Source organism: Drosophila ficusphila, unplaced genomic scaffold, assembly GCF_018152265.1.
Source record: "Drosophila ficusphila isolate 14025-0441.05 unplaced genomic scaffold, ASM1815226v1 contig_412, whole genome shotgun sequence".
NCBI lineage: Eukaryota > Metazoa > Arthropoda > Insecta > Diptera > Drosophilidae > Drosophila > Drosophila ficusphila.
Genome location: NW_025064326.1, coordinates 449,694 through 470,631, shown reverse-complemented (window position 1 = coordinate 470,631; position 20,938 = coordinate 449,694). Strand labels below are relative to the sequence as shown.

Sequence of the window (20,938 nt, the reverse complement as noted above, 5' to 3'; positions counted from 1 at the left end):
ATTTGTCACTCACCTTCTTGGAAATCTTGAGCTCTCTTGAAAAGTTCTTGAACTACTTTTGCATACTTTTTGGAATTTTCTTGATCGCAAAATAGATATTTTCATTTTCTTGATTTTTGACAACCACAATTTCCAGGGAAAATCTTGCCGCGAGTCTTAATTAAATTTGATCTTCGATTCAATTCTTTTCACTTAGCCCATTTTCATAGCGACGAGACACGAATTCCTAAAAGTATGCCAATAAGTTTAATGATTGTACTTTCAGAATGTTTCAACTAAAAATACTACAACAGTCACGGGGAAAACTACGGGGGAATCGAAAGTAAACAAGTATAGCGTTCTTATTTGTTTTTATTGAAATTTCGTAGTTTAAATAACTTTAAGGCTTCGATAATGTTTGACACGTTAAGGCTAAAAATGGAAAAATTCTTGCTTCTTATCTGGACATGGACATGTGAACGGTGAATTGAGTCATGTTCCTGGGTTCGACCGATGGGTTGGGACTGGTGTTAATGGAGGTATTACACAGGGCTTACAATCAGACAGAATATGTACAAATGTCTGCCGTGGGTGCAACCAAAAGGTTCGACTCGCGAGTTGAGCAATTTATCTGCACGCCCGATATCGCACGTACTAAAAGATGAATTAGCACACGGAAAGCAGACGATTAGCAGTGAGAACAAGAAGCAATTCATTAGGTACAAAAGCATATTTGTATATATCTGTATCTGTATCTGTATCCGTATATATATAGTAGTACGTTATAATATATAGTTTATAATCTTATTAAGGCCACACAATCAATAACTGACAGAGTTCTTATCCGCAAAAGAAAGTGCTAAATGGGACAAGACAAATACGAGGACAGACAAAACAAGTAACACATGTATAACCTGGCCCAACCGCATCCTCCACAAGGATCAGGATTAGTAGCTATGTTAGTCAGTGGATGATGTGGATGTGTTCATGGGCGCTTAGTACAAGTAGAGAGTTCTAGGGGCAAACGGCAAATACAAATATCCGTATCCGTTAACGTTAACGTTAGAATAGAGTTACCATGTAAAAGAATATATCAACGCCCCGACCCGCTGCCTCCGACAGGATTAGCGTCATCTCGGGGTGTACATATTTGAGCTATGTACACAGGGGTGCTCTCCGGCGTGTATTATGTATATATAGATTAACGCTACTGTTCGTAAAATGGACTAATTTCGCTTCGCTTCCTCAGCTCTCCGTCTTCGCTCGCTCTTTGTTCGCTGGCTCAGCGCCTCTGCCAAGTGGCGAGTGGCGGACTCTTCCCGGTCGCGTCTCATAAGAACGGGTTGTTGGTGTTCACGGCGCCGCTGGCCTGTGGATATAAGTGAAGAGAGGGAGTCGTTAGCAAACACGGGTCCAGACCTAACCAGTCCTGGCCGGAAACCCGCCGCTCGTCTGGATTTAGCATGGCAAGGAATCGTGTGAAACCGAGTGACACGCAAGCGGTCGCTTGTTTGCTCGATTAATATTTATTAAAGAAAATTACGCGGCTGTGTGATATTGTTTATCGCCGTGATTCGAATCTCGTTTCACCTTACGATTGCCAATTCACCTACTTAATCCAGAAGCCACGGGTACCACGGGTACCTTCATTCCTATACTCACAGCAAAGGGGTTGTTGGCCATCACTGGAGCGGGTTGCATGCTTCCGAACCCACAGCCGTTGGGCAAACCTTGTGGCAGGGCGAACCCGTTGTTGTTGAAGTTGAAGAAGCTCTGTTGCTGCTGCTGCTGCTGCAGCTGCTGCTGGTGCTGGAGGAGGTGGTGCCCCATCTGCTGCTGAGGACTGCTGCCGTAGGCATTTGGTATGAGCGTCAACTGGCCATAGAGATTCTGGTGCTGATGCTGGTGGTGCTGCTGCTGTTGCTGGAATGGATTCACCACGTGGCTACTGAGCTGCTGCTGTTGCTGGCTCTTGAAGGGATTTGGATTGTTGTTGAGGGCTGGTTGGGGAAAAAAAGGGCCCAATTAGCGATGGCTACAAGGAGGATGGTTCTGAGAAGGACTTCTTACCGCCCCCGAAGGCATCTGCGGCCTGAACGTTGCCGTTGGTGGGCGTGGGCGCCTCCGCGACGGATTCGCTGGCCTTCAGTTCCCTTAGCTGCTCGTCGAGATCTTTGAGAGCAGCATACCGATCCTCGCTGGGCGCCATCGCCGCACTGCCGCTCTTGGGCGGACTTTTCGCATGGCCGTTCTGCAAGGGTGCACCTGCAACGGGGAAAGTCCGGTTAAAAAGATTGTTAAATTAGCCTCTTGAGTTGAAAACCAAACACGAACTAAACACAGCATCAACAAAAAATAACGAGCCAAGTGCAACAGAACTGTAAAACCAAACTCAACGAATTTTAACAACTTACTCCACGTGAACAAGTCATGGAAATTGGCATTTAAGATATTCATCTCTTGATCATCCGCCCGGTCCTCTGGGGAACTGCTCGAGATCGAGCTAAACAACAGATAGGAGAATGAGGAGGGCTGCTCTGGGGAACTCGGACGCTGTTCCTCACTTGACAAGTAGGGCAGGAAGGGATTCGAGGGCGAAAGGGGCGGAGTGCTATGCGTATTGAAAAAGGAGAAGGGCGGCTCCTGCTGTAGCTGTAGCTGATGCTGTTGCGACTCTTGCTCCTGCGCCTCTATTCGCATCTCCTCCTGCCAGAAGTTCCACGCCAGCTCTGGTTCTTCCTGCACGGTTGGCAGTGGTGACGACACTACGGGAGCCGGAGCAGCTGGGGGACTTGAGCCTGGAGGCGATTCATCGCAATCGTCGAAGGGGTCGTGGAAGCCCCGCCTGCTCCAATCGCTGACCCAATCGTGAAAAGTGGTTGGAGCTGGATTCAGCCGAAGAGCGAGAGATTAGAGAGTGGAAACGGACTTCTTGGTGTGGGGTGCCCGAAGTGGGAGGCGAGCAAAGCTGCAGGATCTTACGGAAGCCAAAGCCATTTTGCAATGGTGATTATGGTCAAGCAGCGGGTGCAGGAGCAAAGAAATGTATTTGTTGAATGTACTAAATTGCTGAGTGGTTGATCTATGTTTCAGCACGAGCATACTTTACATTCAGGACCTCCTATTCCGAAATTTATTCAGATCAACTTGAATTCAAATAGTTCATCTTAATCAAATAAAATTTCAATCAAAATTAGTTGAACGAAAGATTCAACAAAAAGGGAACTCAGTTGATGAAATTTGATTGAGTGGAGGGGGAAAAGAACCTATTAAATATATCAACACTTACCCACGGCATTGAAGATGGGTGCGTGATCGAAGTCCGCGAAGTTCGCTGTGCCCTGGTGACCGTTCCCATTGAGGAGCTGCTGCTGTTGTTGCTGCTGCTGCAGGTGAGCTGCCCGCAGCGGCTGCACCTTGGCGTACCCGTTGCTGGACCCCACCGAGGAGACCGAGGACACCGCCGGCGATCCCGTCGAGCGCGCCGATGTGGCATCGAAGATGTTGGCCGAGCCGAAGTCGGCCACGAAGTCGGAGTCCGCTCCGAAGCCGTTGCTGGCGCAGCTGCTGGTGTCCGACAGGGCTCCCGTGGAGGTGGAGCCGGCGCTGTTCAGGCTGCTCAGGCCTCCGCCCAGGCCGAAGGCATCGTTGTTGTTGTTTTGGCTGCTGTGGTGGTGGTGGTGGGGCCGGCTGATCGAGGTTGAGGAGTTGCCGGAGGAGTGGGCGCTGGCCACCTTGTGCAGGCCGTTGGCCGAGGTCCTCTGGGCGGAGGGAGGCGTCAGGTTGATGCTGGCGTACCCGTTGTGGTGGCCGTTCTGGGTGTGACTCGTGGTCGGCGGAGCGGACGACTTGAGGTTGACCGCATTGGCCAGGGACTTGAGCGGGCTGGCCGGCTCCAGGTAGTACCGCTTCCGCTCGTACTTGTCCACCATCAGCTCGCGCTGCTCCTGCTGGAGGACGGCCCGCTTGGGATCCCACAGGCCCAGCCAGGTCTTGGCACACAGCTCGTTGCCGTGGCTGCGCAGGAAGTCGATCTCGTCCTGTGTGAATGTGGCCATCGATATGGATTTCACCCGGTGCGGTGGAGTCAGTCCGCGTCTGAAAAAGTAATAAGAGTCGCTTATTATTTCCTATCGGATGGAAATTATCATTTATCTTAAAACTAGTTCATTTTCAAGTAAGTGTACCCTCATTTGGAGTATTGCTAGGGCCCCCTAATACCCTAATTCCGCAAAGTAGTTGTTCTATTTGGGAAATTGCTCAAGAACTGCCCACTTTGTCAGGTGGCGACGGTGGTGGTTGCTTGACCCACTTGTACCCACCAGAATGACCCGTCAAATGGGCGTTCAATTTCAGTTAATTGCGCAAATTAATTGCGCTGGCCTTGGGGCCCGAAAGCAATTGGAGCACTTTGGAGTGCCCAGAACAGCATGAAAAATGAAACCCATAAAAAACTGAAGAGCCGCTCTGGCTGGTAGAGAGTTTTCCAGCAAATTCGCCCGCCACCGACGGCTAATTTCGGTTTTTCACGAGTTTCCCGAACGAAACGAGTACACACGGGCACCAGCAACAGCTTGGCCACAACATGGCAACAGCAAAATCAGAAAAATCAGAAAAACAGCGCCAAAAGTGGCAAAAGAGAGCCAAATATGCAATGCAGGGGAAGCAGAAACTGGACGTTTCACATGAACGCTTCGCTGGCTCCAGTTGGTTGTCGGTTGTAGGTTGTTGGTAGCTGGTAACTGGTTGTCGTTTGGAAAAAATAAAGAACTTGAGGAGGCTCTAGCGATCAAGAGATACCCAGTTCTCATGACAAGCAAAACGCAAAGAATTCAAAAATGGTTAGGCGGTCTTGTAATCCATAAATTCCAATTAAATGATATATAAGAGTTTTGAATGTTCAACTGTTCGCAACAAATTAAACAAATATTAAAGACTTCTAAATCATTCAGTTCTCCCACTCATAGAGGGTATCGTAGGGTGCCATTAGCAGCAAAAAGTCTAGGGGCTGATGATGACTGGCTAATGGCATTCTCAGTCAATCAAATGACGTCCTTTGTCATCCCATTCCCGACCTTCTAATGCAATCGTGGCTCAAGTTGAGGACGGGAAATGGATGCCCGCGACAAAGAAAAAGCGGAGGAGGAAAGGCGGAAGCCTTTGAGTGTCTTGCCAGAAAACAATCAACTCTCACTTAAGCGGAACTCTTGCGGCGGGGATCGAAGTGTAATGAATGGAGGTGGAGGGAACGGGACTGGAGTGGAGTGACTCCTCCCCCGACGGCTGACCCGTGACCAACGGAGCACGACTGAGCAGCTGAGGACGACTTCCGCCGGAGGCTAAATGATCTGTGAAGCTGCTGCTCCGCGGGGAAAAGCAACAGGAGGTTGGCTGACCTTACACGGCCTGCCAGCCACCTCGAAACAGAAAACCACCGCCACACAGACAGAAAATATAAAGTAGGTATTTATTCTACTAAAACGGCAGTCAGGGTGGGTCGACTTATCCTTTCAAAATACGAAGCTAAGTGCAGGAAAATCGAGTGCATATGAAACACTAAACCAGCGAACAAAAATTGCTTTTAAATTCAGATTTAGCCTTCTTAATTTATGCGGTACTAATCCTATTAAAACATCAACTTGGCATTTGCCGGATTAAGGCAAGCCGTACGTGATGTTTTTCTGTGTGTGCCAATAGCAGCACTCAAGTGGTGCCCAGTTTTCGGAGTGGCCACCAAACCCCCAAGAGCACGCACAGCCAGTTCGTTAGGGGATTCGTGGATGAGGGGGAGGAGGAGGAGGAGGAGAGAGAGGATGCAGTGGCAGAGCAGCTGCAAGTGGCAAAAACGAAGACCAAGACAGAATGGTGCGCCATGTGGCAGTGGCTATTTTTGAAATCCAGCCACACTGCGGAGAAAGTGAAAGTTGCCTCCCCACAAAATGTGGAAACAGTGGCGGCATTGGAGGCACTCACTCCGCCACGCCCACCGTTTATGGCGTGCATTTGAAACGCTTAGTGAAGAGGGGAAACTGGAGGGAGGTAATTGACAATCACAGCCGTAATGACTGCAAATTTCCATGCAGCTGAGGCTTTTGTTAATGCGAAAAAAGCCAACGAGCGAGGCAGCAGCATGTGCTATTCCTCCCCAACTCAATGCGGTTCTGCGAAACAAATCACTTAGAAACTTATCACAAAAGCACTGCGGAAAATGCCAGCTGAATCAATATGTTTGAATAGCGTTTCGGAGGCATATTCGCCACCATATTGCACACAATCAATCATTGGGGGAGAAAATTTAGTATACGATGAGGGGATACATATTGTTAATATAAGCCTGAAACCCGACTTTTCAGCATTGCTAAGAACTATCTAGAACTTCGAAACCTGATTCGGCGACAGCTAATTGTTTAAGCAGGATGCACGAAATGGTTTATCTAGGTCTCAGTTGTCAATTCCCCAGTGCAAACTAAGCCCTCCAAGTGAGTTCAATATTAACAGTGAAATGCTAATTGTCGTACGAAGCGAGCTCAGTACCCCCCTCGGTACATCGGCTTCAGAGGAATTCTCGACAGGCACAGCCACATCTGATGCCGAAGAACGAGAATGGCAGAGAGCCGTGCTAATTGGGAGTCAACAAAGCAGCGCTGAAACTCACAGCTGGAATCGGAAAACTGTGTCACACCTCAGAGGTCATGGCAGGGCAAAGGCCAAAGCATTCCACCCTCCAAGGGAAAAGCTGTGTCGATTTCAAATTTAATTTCAGAAACTATCTCAACTCCATCTGGGGAGAACCTCCAAACATAACATAGTAAATATGGAAGAAAACACACGCCTTTATCTACATTTTAAGAGTCAAGTGTTCAAGCTGACTTCAATATACACTTTTAGTTACAGATTATTGTTTCAGCCGAAGACCGCGTAACGAGTTAAATATTTCCCCTTTAATGGGAACCTTAGGGCGCTGTTTTCAATGATGCATTCGAGCTTATGTGCTGCAAATCGCCGGAGATTTGAGAGACTATTCCCTGGAAGGTTGCGGGCTTCACGTGGTCATGCCGAGTTACTTATGCTGAGTCGTGTGACCCCCGTATGACACCCGCCTGGCGTTTCCCCACAGTCTCCGCCGGATGAGATGGGTCCGCGATCTGAGATCTCGGCGGTTTCGGTTTCGCTTCGTGCTTGGCACAAGTGGATACAACGAAAATTAAAACAAACACAGAGACAACGGAGACGACCGACTGAAGTGCAGATAAACAAAAAGCTAAGCTTACAATCACTCACACTCTGGCATTTTTCGTTAGCTACAAAAGTGCAAAACTCGTTTTTGCGCATTTTGCGCACTCAGCGTGAAAAAAATCAACTCAGCTGGTCCGCACTCAAACAAAAACAAAAGTAAAACTCGTTGCGGCAGCAAAATACCCAACTACCAATATGCATAGACACAAATACAATGAGTTGAGTGACGAGTACGTCGAACAATCCACAAAATACATAGGAAAGCGAACTCGGAATCCGATTCCGATTCGGACCTACCACATATCGTTTAGCTTTGGATTAGCTCTGGGAATTTTTGTGCAAAAAGCAAGATCAGCGAAACAGGAAAGGAGGAACGTATACAAATTATGACACTAAATATCAACTTAAATATGGACAGCGCCTCACATAATAATTTTCGATTTCGGATGAAGTCAGCGAAAGATTGTTGGGGAGAGGGGTATACCCTCTGCCCTTTAGAAAGACAACGCCTTTTCTGCGATCAGCAGAAGGTGAATATTAAACTAACAGTCAGCGATTTCTTCTCTTGGCGTTTGGTTAGCGACACCCATAAATGCTTGTTTACAACTAAATCCATTCACCTTATATTTTCCAGTTCAATTGCTGTTCGCACTTTAAATCAGTTCCCCAAGCAAACAACACATTCATTAATTTGGATGCACAGCAACTTTAGAACCACCATTCACATCCCCTAGCGGGGTATGCAAATATAAATGCGAAACAAAACACAAAACTGAAAGAAAAACAAAAGCGTATACGCAATTTCTCTGGTATAAATACCGTTTCTTCTTTATTCCCCATGAGTCACGAGTCCCAGACTCTAGGGGTTCAAGAGCGGTGCCAATTTCAGTACACACATCAGCTACACGTTAAAAAACTGGTGGGATTTGATGGCAAATTAATTGAGTATTACAGAACATACCAACCTACCAACTTATGAAGTAGCAGAAAAGTCTAACCTATCCACAGAAATATCATTTCAAAGTTATTTTACTAATTTTGTTCTGTGCGGGGAGAACATATACATTCATTCTGGGGCTGAGAGAAGCAATTAGTCAATTTTGTGGAAAAGGGAATGGAGACCTTGCCCCAAGACATGGCCCGATGCTTAGCAACCCGGAGAGGGGAGAAGGTCTCTGGGAGATAAAAAGTCTGATACTGGGGCCAGTGGAGCAGCTATTACCGTAAGTTATGGCCACTCCTCGAGCTAATTTAACTTTTAGTGCTGAACTCTCTTAGCCAGACACTTTCTAGGTTCACCATGTGGTCCAGTTTCAACAATTTCTAACCGAGTTTAATAACCACTTAGGAAAAGGCCCAAATTCGAAGGCCATTGTCATGTTATAAGAATCAATAGCTCTATAACACTCAATAAATGTTAATTGTTACGGGTTCGATTCAGCAGTCAAAAACAAGACAATTTATCAAATGTTTCTTATCAATTTGGTGGGCTTCCCTTTTTAAATCACTTTAATGCCTTCGCGTATAAAGAATTTTCCACTTGGGGCCAACGCGAAAACAGTTTGTGAGAATCAAGAACCCCCAATTGAAGAATATTTAATATAGTAAACAAAAATAAATTTTATTTTGTTGGATATTTCCCGCTGAACAAATGGTTTCCGTTTTGGAGAGCGATCACTTAAATTCGAATCCCACTTACTGCGTTTGAATTTTCTATTGGGAGCCTTTTTAATCAGAGACCTCTGCGCGAGGGATTGGAATTGCGACTGCTGACTTTGAGTGACTGGTGATGAGCTCGGAAAGCGACTGTCGCCAAACCAGCCGGAGAAGTCCGGCGTAAATGCGTTTCAGACGAAGCGGAATTCATGCAAATTCCGAGCGACAAGTGCGATAAGTGGGAGTCAAGGGGCCGACACTACCAGGAACCGATGTTTGCAGGGAACGTCAGTCAGAAGTGTTAACAACGCCCACTTCCTCTTTGGATTCCTCCCACCAAAACTTAAATAGAGGGTTCGGAGCAGGGAAAATGTTTCAGTTTTCAGTCTTAAAATGTGACGAATAAGAGATCATTAAACGGCAAGTTAAGCTTGGCTGGGCTTTGTCTTCCCAACTGCTGAGTAGACTCTTTGTTCGCTTATTATTTCCCAGTTTCTTCACCTCGGAAGAAAGATCAGCATAAAGCGCCATAAAGCACGCACATATGTAGTTAACACCCAACTCTGATTGGCATTGATATTGACCTCAAGATAAAGAAGTGCCATCGATGAATCAACGGAGAAACAACAAAAAGAGGCGACGCTTTATGGGTGGCGTCCCTGAGCTTCCACTGAAAGTCAATCTTTGTCTCTGGACTACACTCAGCGCAAATAAACTAAGGCTTTAGCCAGCAAAGTGAAGGCTCATCCAGATCTAAAAATAAAACGCCGCCTGGTTTCAATTTCCAACCGCAACCAAGTGACACACAAGGCGAAAAAACGAAGGCGACGGGATCGAGTCACAAAGCCTGGGCATTGAATCTCGGAAATTTTCAAATACGGTGGCTACTGACTAGATGAAACGCGTTGACCAACGCAAACAAGCAAAAACGAATGTATAACATGCTATATACAAAGATATAATAAATTCTTTAACTTCTTATCGGCTAGAAAATTCCAATTAGATAATAACAAATAGCGAATTGACAACTATAGTGCCCTCCAGCAATTAATTACCCTGTGACTACTGTACTTGCGCGTGGGCACTTTGAGCATTAGGTGTGAGTGTCTGTTTGACAAATAAACGAAAATTGCCGCTAAATTTGGTTTCCCTTCTTCCCCCGACGAGTGAGAAACTGACCTCCACTAAACAAACACTCTAAGTGAGCCAAGGCTCCAAGTCAAAGTCGAACGGAAGGCAAAAGTCCGGACTAGACAAGTTCTATCTAGCTGCAGGCATCCCGCTCTAGGGGATCCCACGGTCAAGAACTCTACACAGAAAGAAATGAATACATTTCGCTGCTAATCGTATGGAACAATCAAAACGGTTAGTGCATCGTATCACTCTTTTTCCGTGCTGGGAATATTGCTTTTCAAGGTCGTTGCGGCTAGAGGAAGCACACTACCAGATAAGCTAGGCCTCGATAAACCGCAGAGCAGCGATCCGACTCTTTTCACTCAGCTTGAGAACATTTCCCTGACTAGAAGAGCTTAAGCTTGAGAGCTCGTTCATTCATAACGCGGTGAGTTCCCAGTCCCGGAAAACATGAAAAGCGGGAAAAGTCTTAATTCTTGCGAGACTGACCCACAGAAAACGCTGACCCACTCTGAATGGCGAACGATGTCCAGCTGCGGGGCGTTTTAATTACAAAGTTATGCTAAGCTGAAAAAGCGGCAAAGCAACTGCAAACACTTCCAACAGACTCTGCAGTTTTTTCCCGCTCCCTCGGTGGCGTTACTCAATTAGGCCAGGCCAAATGGAAGAGAATCCCACGCATTCCGAAACCGATTCCCGTTCTGGTTCCCCCTTCGATTTCTGCCCGGTTCCCCAGAGATGCTATGTGGGCGCCACAAAACGAGTCCGTTGCAACTGACACTTCTACGCGGCTGAGTGTGAGTGCACCGCGAAAAACTGGTGCATAACGAACTTGTTTATTTACTAAAGCACCTCATGCTCGTCTACCCAATATAGTTAACACACTTTTGGACTGAAGTGTACTGGTATTTCATGCCAATAGTAAAAATATCATAGTAGTCTAATAGACTGTTATTTTTATTAGTGCAAGCTTGTGTCGCTTTTGGCGCAGAGTGGTCGCCTTTTGGCATTCGCTGACAGTCGTCGCATTTGTCGCACAATATAAATTAAACTTGACAGCAGGCGTCGGGGGCCTTTGGAATGAGGACCCTCCACTCGGGCCCTATGAATATTTTAATAACGCCATCGTCTGAGCCGGAGCTGCAAATTGCCCGAAGAGCCTTGAGCTCTTTTGCTGGCCATGGGATGGCGAATGAAAAATGCAAAAGGACCTCCGGATTTGCCATTGAGCCATTCAGTCGGCTGAAAAAAGATTTCTCGGACAAAGCCGCGTGGGCAGTCGGGTTATGGCATCTCCTTTGACAGAATTTGCACCACAAACGTAAACACATCCACCCCCTACAACATGTAAACTTAGGGATTTGAAAACTTTTAATTTGGACTGTAGAATTAAAAAGAAATCTTCTCGGTCTCGGATGTATTTTTTAAGTCATTAAACACGGAATATGCGACCATATGTTAGTTCACCCCAGGATATCTCCAAAAGGGCAATCGAGGGGCGCAGCAGGATCCGGCTGACGATGTGCCTCCCAGTGAGAAAATGGGTGGCGAGCCGAGCAGAAACCATAAATCTCCGTGTGGGCAGGCGCCATCTGCTCGTTGGCTCCCACTCTCCTCTACTCTCTCTCTCTCTCTCTTTCTGTTTCTTTCTGCGACCCTACACCCACTTTTCCCCTTTCTCGTTGGGGCACACACTCGTAGAAAATAAACCAAAAATATTTGAATTTTGTACTCTTAAAAAAATTATTTTTTTTAAATATTTTATTATATTTAAAATATTTAAATCGTTCTCCATTGTTTTATTCGATTTTTTGGCTTTCAAATAATTAACATTTGTTTGTTTGTGTGTGTCATAATTGGCCTCTTCTCTCCAGCTGTTGAAGCTTTTTTTGGGGAGGGAATGGCGCGCCGAACTGGAGCACCTCCCCACGCCCTTTGGTCCCACATTTCACCCACATATTTCCGCATTTGAATTGCACTCACATCTAAGAATTGAGAATTCAGAATCGAGAGCCAAATCGCTGTTGTCGCTCGGCGTTTGCGCCTCTGCATTATTAATAGAATCGAAATCTCTATTTCAAGGCGAGCGCCAAAACAAACAGAGGGGGGTTAAGGGGTGTCGAGAGGGGGCTGAGGGGGCTACAAATGGCTAAGGTGGGTGGTGAAAACAACAACGGCGAAACAAAGGAACAAACAGCAATTACAACAACGACACCTTCGGAAAGTGTATGTTTTCGCTTCGAATCAAAACTGCGCAATAATTGTATATGTTCCTATCTCTATAGACCCACAGCACCGATCTCTCCCTCCTCCTTCGAACTCATAAGCGATTCACAAACATTTCCTCGAACGCTAAACGAGTTGGGAGCGTTTCGATTCAGCTGAACTCTAAGCGAAACCAAATGCAAACATTTAACAGTTTGCCATTAAATTGGTTTTTATAACGTTTTCTTGACGATAACGTAGTCAGTATCTGATCACGTTGATCCAGAATTATATCATAAGCGAAAATACAAGTTACATTGAACATAAAATTTGTTCCATTTGAACCGTAAAAACGTGTACTTGGTTTGGGAAACAATTCGCATTTTGAATATTTGAGTGGAGAGACAAAATACATAAATGGGAGTGCTTCACACACAACCGCACACCAGTACACCCGTACACATTTGGCCTCTTGTTATTTATATTTAATTGCTGTTGCCTGGCCCGTTGGCTGCTTTTCTTTTAGTTTGTTCGTTTGTTGTCTTGGCTTTTTTCGGCGGATAGAGAGGCAGAAATAAAGGGGCCACACAGCTGACACCGCATGGTGAAAGTGTGCCCCGCCCCCCGCCCTTTCCCCCTTCCCCTTGCCCCATTCCCCATTCGGGGCTGTCAAACGCAGACATGTTTATGCTGTTTCATAATCGGAAATTTACATATGAGCCGCAGAACGGGCCAAAACAGAGAGAGAAAGACGTGCTCCGAGCTTTTGAGCTCCACTCGAAGGCAGTTGGCCCAGTTCGGCTGCAACTGCAATGCCAGCGCGGTGGAGATCGGAAAACGGAAAACGGACGGAGGGGTCCACAGTTCACTTGCCCGCTGACGCATGTTCGTTCATCACGACTCTGAGCAGAAGAGATTCTTCTACGAGTGTGTTAATCGGATATTTTCATTACTTTTTACTATTTGGTCATCGAAAAAATGGGACATTTTAAATTACATCTGGAGTAAAACGATGTGTTGAACAACTTCGATTGGCACCGCAAATTTTTCTCTCTGTGTGGCATGACTAAAGCCACAGACATTGGCTCTCCGACTGATAGAAGCGCACAAACACATTACGACCGACTGCAAACATACAGCCAGGGTCACAGAACTAGCTCAAACGTAAACTCGTTAAGTTATCATGCAAAAAACAAACATTCCTTTTAGGAAATAAAATATAATGTTGAGGGGTTCGAGCAAGATTTACCCCTGGTGGTTAGGGAAATATTACAATGTTATGGGAAATGGCAAAAAAAGGAATTTAATGAACATGAAAAAGTAAACAAACGTATTTTTTAAGATTACAGATAAGCATGCCGGGCGATAAGAGGGAACCAATTTTATAGTTTTATCAGTAAACATTTTCTTAGTGTAAACAAGAAGCTTAAATTGACTTTTAAATCAAACAGTGCATTTGTTGCTTATTAAAGCATATTCAATTTTCAAAATTCTTTGCCTAATGCTGATTGTCTAAGCAAGTTTAGCCAGTAATAAGATTCAAACCTAACGAGCATTTGTTCCAGCGAGTGGAGAAATAAACTCGATGGGTATTTTCCAATTTTTTGCCTGAACTCGCTCGTTTAGATCGCTCAGTTATTTAATAATTGGATAAAGCACTATTAAGCCGGCAAGTTCATACATTTAAATGGCCGTTGCTGTGTGTAGTTAGTGCCTTGTGTGCGGTGGGAATGATGACGAAGCCTGAGAAAGTGGCTCACCTCACCATTGCTGCTCTGCTCCCAATGTTCGTTTGCTTTCGCCTTATCTAATCAACAAGTTTCTTGACTTTTATGAGCCAACAAGCTTTGAACTCCGCCAAAGCCAAAGCCAGAGCCAGAGCCAGAGAGACGGCGGCCAAAAAGACCAAAAGGCGGAGGAGCAGATGGCTTGATTGAGGTGCAACAATTTGTCTGCAATTGGAGGCACAACAGCGCAACTTTAACCCAAAATACACTCGAGCATGCCTGCCAAAGCCGTCGGACAGGTTTTCCCCGCTCTTCCACGCCAACCCCATTCTGAAGCCCACTCCCATTCCCATTCGCATTCCCATTCCCATTCCCTCATTCCTGAACCGCTTCCTCCATTAAGCGAACCAAGTGGCCGGCCGGTCTGCAGCGGATTCCAATATCCAAAGGCGGGCCGAACATGCACAGCCATTTCTTCTTGGAGTCGGTTTCATTTGGTATTCCCTGCACTCGCTCCCTTGCCGCAGTCGCCAGTCTTCAGTTCCAGTCGCATTTCAGCCAGGAAGTTCGTTGTCGCCTGCTGTCTCCCTGGCCACGCCCCTCCCTCGTTGCTTTCCTACACTGCAGTACCCTTCTGCACCCCTTTCTACACCGAAAGAAACGTCTGCAACACAAGTTCAGTATGCAAAAGAAGTCGGTTCAAATCCTCCTTCTCTATGAAGAGGTGATTACAAGTCACTTGAGTTTTTCGCAGTGCAACCGTTTTGTGCCCCGACGTTTATGCGGCTTTTCATTTACATGCCAACATTTGTTTCCCTCGGCAGTTGGCAACGAGGCTTGAGGATTGTGGACTGAGGACCGAAGACTCAGGAGTACGCAATGAGTCACCGAAGGAGAAGGAGTTGGGGAGAAACTGACTGGCTGACTGCAGCGACAGAATGCAGAAGGCATCGCAGTTGGCCACTTTGCAACCTGGCTGATGATGATAGAGATAACTCAGCGGAGAACCCGCATGCTGTCCAATTTAGAGTCCACAATCTGGGGCACAGTTCGTGGGAGACTGGGGCTTGGACCTGGGCCAGGCGGAAGTTTAAGAGCAATCATGTAATGTGCTTGATCCGGAAATGCGTAAATCAAATGAACTGCAGTGCCGGAGGAGTAGGAACACATGACCCCAATTTGCTTAAAGCGCCCACAAATCAAAGCCAATTTGGCAAATTACTATGGGGCGTGAGAAGTTGAAAGGCGCCAAGGACACCCACAACCCAACCGCCAGGTGGGCGGCCCTCTAAACTGTCGCAAAAACACGAATAGAAAGCGCCGCCATGGAAGACAAAGCAATTTCGTTTGCCGCGATGTCGCGCAATTGAAAGTTTTGTCTTCGATTTGCATTTCGAAATGGAAAGGAAGCTAAATTGTGCGAAATTGCTCAAAATTGCTTTCTCTTTCACACGAAATACAAAATAATAATGGGGAGACGGGATCGGACGTTGCATCGAACGTAAATTATCGGTCAGTCCACTCGGCCAGTGATCGAAAATTAAAGTCAAGCGAGTTCAAATTGGCCGTGTTCAACAAACCCAAGATAAGGGGCCAGACCAAGAAAAGCTCAGATACTGCGGGAGAATTTATATTTTCATTTTTGTATTCCTATTTATAGACCCCTCTATGCTTCTACTGAAGAAATTCAAAAACATTAAGCGAAAAGAGTTCAGAATTGCTAACAAGACTATCAGGGAACAAAAGAACTGTTTAAGTATGACTAATAAGGAAAAACACATTTTAACTTGATAAAAAATTACTGAAAACTTTCTAACCCGTCCAGTTTCAAAGATTTTCAAAAAATACTCGGACAGAAATAAAATCTATGAAGAAAAAAAATTATAACTTGTATAGCTGTCATTGAAATCGAGTTTAAGGAATAAGGACCACATCTTAATGCGAAAAGGTAACTTCCTAGAACCGGCAACTAATTCCATTGTCCCAGATGCCAAATATAGTGTACTTACAGGACTCCGGAGCAGCGAGTGCAGACAAAGGATCCGATGGTCATGTTCACGTAGGTCGGTCCTTTCTGCCCGCAGTCGAAGCACTGCCGGTTGCCCCCTGACCCGCTGGCCACCAACTCCCGCAGGGCGAGCAGGTACTTGTCGTCCTGTTTCTTTCGCACCACCGCCATTGTTGTCGTCTCCTTCGCTCCTCTCTCCGCTGCCCTTTGTACCGCTTCCGGTGCTGCTGTCGCTGTCGCTGCGATGAGCGGCTTGATGGAGGGTCCGCTACCTGCGCGCTCCTCCTCGGATTCCTCCTCGTCCCGATCCTGGTCCTGATCCTCTGCCAACTGCTCGGTGTCCGAGGGCAGCCGCTCCTGAGGGTCAGGGTTTGGGTGGGGGAGTGGGTGGTGGGTGGTCCGCTCGGCCGCGTAGGGCGCAAAGGGGGCGACGGCGGTGCGGTAGGAGGAGGCGGCGTGGGGCGCGGAGCTGTTGTAAACGTACACGAACTGAATCTTGCCTGATTTTCCTGATTTATCAGGAAACGGAATCGGTTATCATGTGTCGTTTATGGTAAATTATTTGACAGAAATCCTCCAGATTTTTTGCTTAGCAGAAGCAAGATTGGATATATCCTTTCCAGCTACGCGTCTTCCTCTTTTCACGATCGATAGGAGCTGTCTTAATAGGTTTCGGGTTATCGGATATTATTTATCGGATATTCGTAACTGACGTAACTCTCCTTTCCCACTCCTTTTTACGCAATTTTTGGCTTGACCTTTCCTCTCCTTTGTCGCACACTCACACACACCACTGCACACAAGTTCACAGGTGTGTGTGCGCTGTAATGGATCGAAGCAACTTTTCGACTGGCTCTGTTATTGTTTACTTTTCACTTCCTTTGATGGGCAAACTTTTTCAAGGGGCAGCTGCAGATTTTAATTCAATTTATTTACACTGAATGCCGCAGCAATTGCCACACAGACTTCAATTGAAATTTCGACGCTGCGATTGCACTCGCCACTTTTGCTGCTTCCCCTTCTTCTTGTTTGTTGCAACGCGGAATTAAACGAGTGGAAAACGAACGGCGAAACGAAACCAAACAACACAACGCACTCGAAAGGCCACAAAGTAGCGCGATTTTCCGAAATTCCGACGCAAATTCGACCGCTCTCCAACAACAAAAACAGCAGAGTGACCGTTCGCGGCCAGTGGAAATAAAACAGACTGCCTGCGAAAGCCCACAAAAATATTCTGTCTTCTTTGCTCCTAAAATTGCCACTCGGTGAGCATGGAGACGAACCGATAAAGGTATCAAAGTTGTTATCGAAAGCAAACATTTCAAAATCATTTTCGAAAAAAATTGATTTATTGATAATATATATAAGACTGGATTAAATTGTTCCGTGATAAAATCAAATACAGTATTCAAAGCAAAATTATTACTTTTCTTGCATTTATGGTAAATTTAATTCTAAGGTAATGAATGAAGTTGAGTTATAAAATATCTACACCCAACTTAATCATCGACGCGTTGGCGGCTGTTTCCCTTTTTGATGAATTTCCGTTTGAACGTGGCAGGCGCACTGGCGGCTGTCTCTGCATCCAGACCACCGATCGTTTTCTCCTTAAAGCGCTTGACCGGAGGCTCGGGCTCACTGGTCGTCGAAATCACGGGAGAGGCACTGTAGTAATCCGTTTTGGGCAACTGCCAGTCGATGGGCTCATCGGGCGCTCTGAAAGAAAAGGGGTTAACATAACCTTCAGTTTTCCCCCGAGTCCAATTATCCTTACTTGACCTCCACCGTTTGCCACTGGCCAATCTCCTTGGTGGCCGCCTCCTCCTCCGTCTTAAATGCTCGGCGCTTCTCCTCCTTCTGCTTTTTCTCCTTCGGGTTCTCCGGTTTTCGAAGGGCTTTCATCCGTTCCCGATTTACGCGAGCCACTTCCTCATCGGCGTTCTCCCGAAACTTGAGGGATTCCTGGGCCTGTGTGATCTCCTGCTGCTCGATGACCAATTGGTTGATCCGTTCATACTCCTCATAGGACATGTAGCCCTCCTTAGGGGGCTTCCAAACCGACTCGTTGGTCTTGACGTTCCAGTAGTAGGTATGTCCCTCGTCCGACTTGCCCTCCACCCAGAGGGAGGCTTCGGGAGCTGCTGCCTCGGGTGCCACCTTTCCAGGAGCGACCCGTCGGTTGTCTTCTTCGTCGTCAGAGAGTCCTTCGAGCCGCATAGGGTCCACTTGGCGGGATCTTGCAGCGGAATGGGCTCCACCCGAAGTGGAGGAGGCGGTGGCCCTCATCACCGTGTCAATGGACCTGGCGGTCATGTCACCGCGAGAGTGGACATCCTGGGCATAGGACTTCATGGCAGCCTCCTCCATTTTGCGGATCTCCGCATCCATTTTCTGGCGCTCCCTTTCCGATTTCTCGCTGCTGCGACTGATGTCTGTAATCCTCTTGGCCACATTTAACTTGTGCCGCTTGCCACTTTCATGAAAGGCGACGCTCTACGGGATTTGGGGCCATTATAGAACGGAAAGTCAGCTTAATCTTAAAAACTCACAGCCTTGTTGTCGCTCAGCCAGCATTTGCAAAAGTCGCAGAACTTGCGTTCGTTCGATTTCCAGAACTCCGTCCTATTTTGATTGGAGGTTTCATTGATTTACATACAACGTCACACAATGTAGGGGTTTCATTTTCTACTTACATGTTGATTTGTTGTCTAAATTCGTGAATTACCAGAAAAGTAAACAATTTCAGCGTTTCCTGAAGTCCAAAATAATAATCAGCTGTTGGGCGACTAACACAGAGTTGCCACCTCGCAAGTTTTCGATTAGACTAGCCTTTTACACATACATATGTATGTGCTTGCTTGATGAATTTAAGCAGTAATCAGGTGAAACTTTCGTGGACGTCAGTCGCTCTCCGAGACTCGCCAATTCCAGACGACAGGTCCGAATCTTCGCTAGGTGCCGTAGAGCCATTTCCGCACTGTAATTCAGACATGGGCCAGACTCGCGTGGCAACAACACCAACTCAATCTTCGCACTCAATGATTTCGGCGGAGAAAAGTAAGTAATCCGGCGGAGGAGGTCATGGTCAGGTCGCCGATTTGCACGCTTTCCGCACCTGAGTCCGAAGTTTCGGCTGGCGATTTCACCAGCTCAGCGTTTCGTCACAGCTTTGGTTTTGTGTTGACACTGTGCATTCCACCTTTCAGGTGACCAGCCGGAAGTGGAGGAGCCACAGCTGCTGGGCGAGGACAGCTGGGAGGAGTTCTCCATCGATGTGCCCTGGGGAACCGTCGAGGGTGAGTCATCTAGGCGCCCGTTCCTTATCACTAACACCTCAGCCCATTCATGACAATCTGACGTGATTTTGCGTGACGCAGCTGCACAAGCTGTCACAATATTTTCATTCATTCTTGGAACGAGTTTTCAAAGGGTAATCAGAGTACTTATCGATTTTCCCGCTTTCAGGAAAGTGGTGGGGTTCCAAGGAGAGGCAGCCGATCATCGCGCTTCATGGCTGGCAGGACAATTGCGGCAGCTTCGACAGGCTGTGTCCGCTACTTCCGGCGGACACCTCCATCCTGGCCATCGACCTGCCCGGGCATGGAAAATCCTCGCACTACCCGCAGGGCATGCAGTACTTCATCTTCTGGGACGGGATATGCCTTATCCGCAGGATAGTGCGCAAGTACAACTGGAAGAACGTCAGCCTGCTGGGTCACTCCCTCGGCGGAGCTCTGACCTTCATGTACGCAGCGAGTTTTCCCACGGAAGTGGACAAGCTCATCAACATAGACATCGCGGGTCCCACGGTTCGGGGAACGAAGCGAATGGCGGAGGGCACGGGCAAGGCGCTGGACAAGTTCCTGGACTACGAAACGCTCCCGGAGAGCAAGCAACCCTGCTACTCCTACGAGGAGATGATCAAGCTGGTGCTGGACGCCTACGACGGCTCCGTGGACGAGCCCTCCGTCCGCGTTCTGATGAAGCGGGGAATGCGGCACAACCCGAGCAAAGATGGCTATCTGTTCGCCAGAGACCTCCGGCTGAAGGTTAGTCTGCTGGGCATGTTCACCGCGGAGCAGACGCTGGCCTACGCTCGCCAAATCCGCTGCCAGGTGCTCAACATTCGGGGAACCCCCGGCATGAAGTTCGAGAACTCGCAGGTCTACACTGACGTGATTGCCGCTCTGAGGGAAAATGCCTCCAAAGTGGTCTACCTGGAGGTCCCGGGCACCCATCATCTGCACCTGGTCAATCCAGAGCGAGTGGCGCCCCACATCAAGCAGTTTCTGAAGGACCCGTGAGAAATCGTACACTTGACCAGACCATTACTTAAGTAGGAGGCTAGTTAGAGAATATTGATAGAGAATATAGTTTGTATATATCATCGAAATGTGATGTATCAGTGAACAAAGGTATGTGCCCCCTTTGGGAGGATCTAAATGTTATGGTAATTAATAAACACAAGTTTATGACAAACAAAAACTGGCTCTTAGTCAGAACCCAAGTTGAACTTCGGTCTCTGAAACCATGTCATCGAATGTATCTTTTTATGGTTATTTTTCTCGTTTGAGCATTCGCACAATAAGGCAAACACTTTCATTTCAGTATTTAGCCAGTCATCATTACAATTTCAGCTGATTATGGCAAAATCTGATTGTCTAGCCATTGATAATGGGACGTTATAATATCTCGTTTTATTTGGTTCTTATCGCCTGAAAAGATGCAGACTGGACTTTGAAATTGAGTTTATCTATTTTTTTTTTTTTTTTTTTTTGAGACATTAAGGTGTCTAGACGATGTAAAGCAGAGATACACGGCAAAATTATATAAAATACCTTCCCGGAAGATGTAAAATAGGATACCGGAAAAAGTTTCCCCCGAAGATATATAGTATGATATTGCGTCACATAGATAAGATGTGGTTCGGAAGTGACCAACCGTCTGAGAAGATAGTCCCGGTTATCAAACTCAACAATTATTTTAATATTTG

At 46.7% G+C, this 20,938-nt stretch overlaps 4 protein-coding genes across 5 annotated transcripts in view; 1 reads left to right on the top strand and 3 right to left on the bottom strand.

Moving 5' to 3' along the window:
• Positions 1-247, bottom strand: part of LOC108091443 (cGMP-dependent protein kinase, isozyme 1) — a 46,626-nt gene extending 46,379 nt beyond the window's left edge. The window contains exon 1 of the mRNA XM_017190638.2: positions 14-247. The gene's annotated coding sequence lies outside the window, so the exon portion shown is untranslated. The remainder of the gene's footprint in view (positions 1-13) is intronic.
• Positions 248-333: 86 nt separating this feature from the next.
• Positions 334-16,471, bottom strand: LOC108091449 (arf-GAP domain and FG repeat-containing protein 1). 2 transcript variants are annotated; one of them, XM_017190649.2, is made up of 6 exons: positions 15,947-16,240; positions 3,269-4,077; positions 2,394-2,864; positions 2,050-2,244; positions 1,642-1,979; positions 334-1,348 (listed from the first exon to the last, which is right to left on the bottom strand). In XM_017190649.2, the coding sequence occupies exons 1-6, from the start codon at positions 16,114-16,116 to the stop codon at positions 1,310-1,312; spliced, it is 2,022 nt and encodes a 673-aa protein (XP_017046138.1). In that variant the 5' UTR covers positions 16,117-16,240; the 3' UTR covers positions 334-1,309. The 2 variants fall into 2 exon arrangements, with proteins under 2 accessions (XP_017046138.1, XP_017046136.1); XM_017190647.2 differs by lacking the exon at positions 2,394-2,864 and having other exon boundaries at positions 15,947-16,471.
• An 801-nt stretch (positions 16,472-17,272) lies between these two features.
• On the bottom strand, positions 17,273-18,762 carry LOC108091552 (WW domain-binding protein 4). Its single transcript, XM_017190823.2, has 4 exons — positions 18,639-18,762; positions 18,495-18,567; positions 17,720-18,438; positions 17,273-17,661 (listed from the first exon to the last, which is right to left on the bottom strand). Coding segments are annotated over exons 1-4 (1,011 nt in total). The 5' UTR covers positions 18,641-18,762; the 3' UTR covers positions 17,273-17,444.
• Positions 18,763-18,782: 20 nt separating this feature from the next.
• Positions 18,783-20,455, top strand: LOC108091551 (probable serine hydrolase). The gene is made up of 3 exons (XM_017190822.2): positions 18,783-19,002; positions 19,152-19,241; positions 19,411-20,455. Exons 1-3 carry the CDS (start codon positions 18,807-18,809, stop codon positions 20,247-20,249), a joined length of 1,125 nt encoding a protein of 374 aa, XP_017046311.1. The 5' UTR covers positions 18,783-18,806; the 3' UTR covers positions 20,250-20,455.
• The last annotated feature ends 483 nt before the right edge of the window (positions 20,456-20,938 follow it).

Coding starts and splice junctions, on each gene's coding strand:
- LOC108091449 (XM_017190649.2), bottom strand. CDS start 16,116: ATGGCGGTGGTGCGAAAGAAACAGGACGACAAGTACCTGCTCGCCCTG. Junction 4,078..15,946: donor ACTCGCTGCTCCGGAGTCCT/GTAAGTACACTA, acceptor TTACTTTTTCAG/ACGCGGACTGACTCCACCGC. Junction 1,980..2,049: donor CGCAGATGCCTTCGGGGGCG/GTAAGAAGTCCT, acceptor TTCCCCAACCAG/CCCTCAACAACAATCCAAAT.
- LOC108091551 (XM_017190822.2), top strand. CDS start 18,807: ATGAATTTAAGCAGTAATCAGGTGAAACTTTCGTGGACGTCAGTCGCT. Junction 19,003..19,151: donor AATGATTTCGGCGGAGAAAA/GTAAGTAATCCG, acceptor TCCACCTTTCAG/GTGACCAGCCGGAAGTGGAG. Junction 19,242..19,410: donor GCCCTGGGGAACCGTCGAGG/GTGAGTCATCTA, acceptor TCCCGCTTTCAG/GAAAGTGGTGGGGTTCCAAG.
- LOC108091552 (XM_017190823.2), bottom strand. Junction 18,439..18,494: donor GGCTGAGCGACAACAAGGCT/GTGAGTTTTTAA, acceptor CAAATCCCGTAG/AGCGTCGCCTTTCATGAAAG. Junction 17,662..17,719: donor TGGCAAACGGTGGAGGTCAA/GTAAGGATAATT, acceptor CTTTTCTTTCAG/AGCGCCCGATGAGCCCATCG.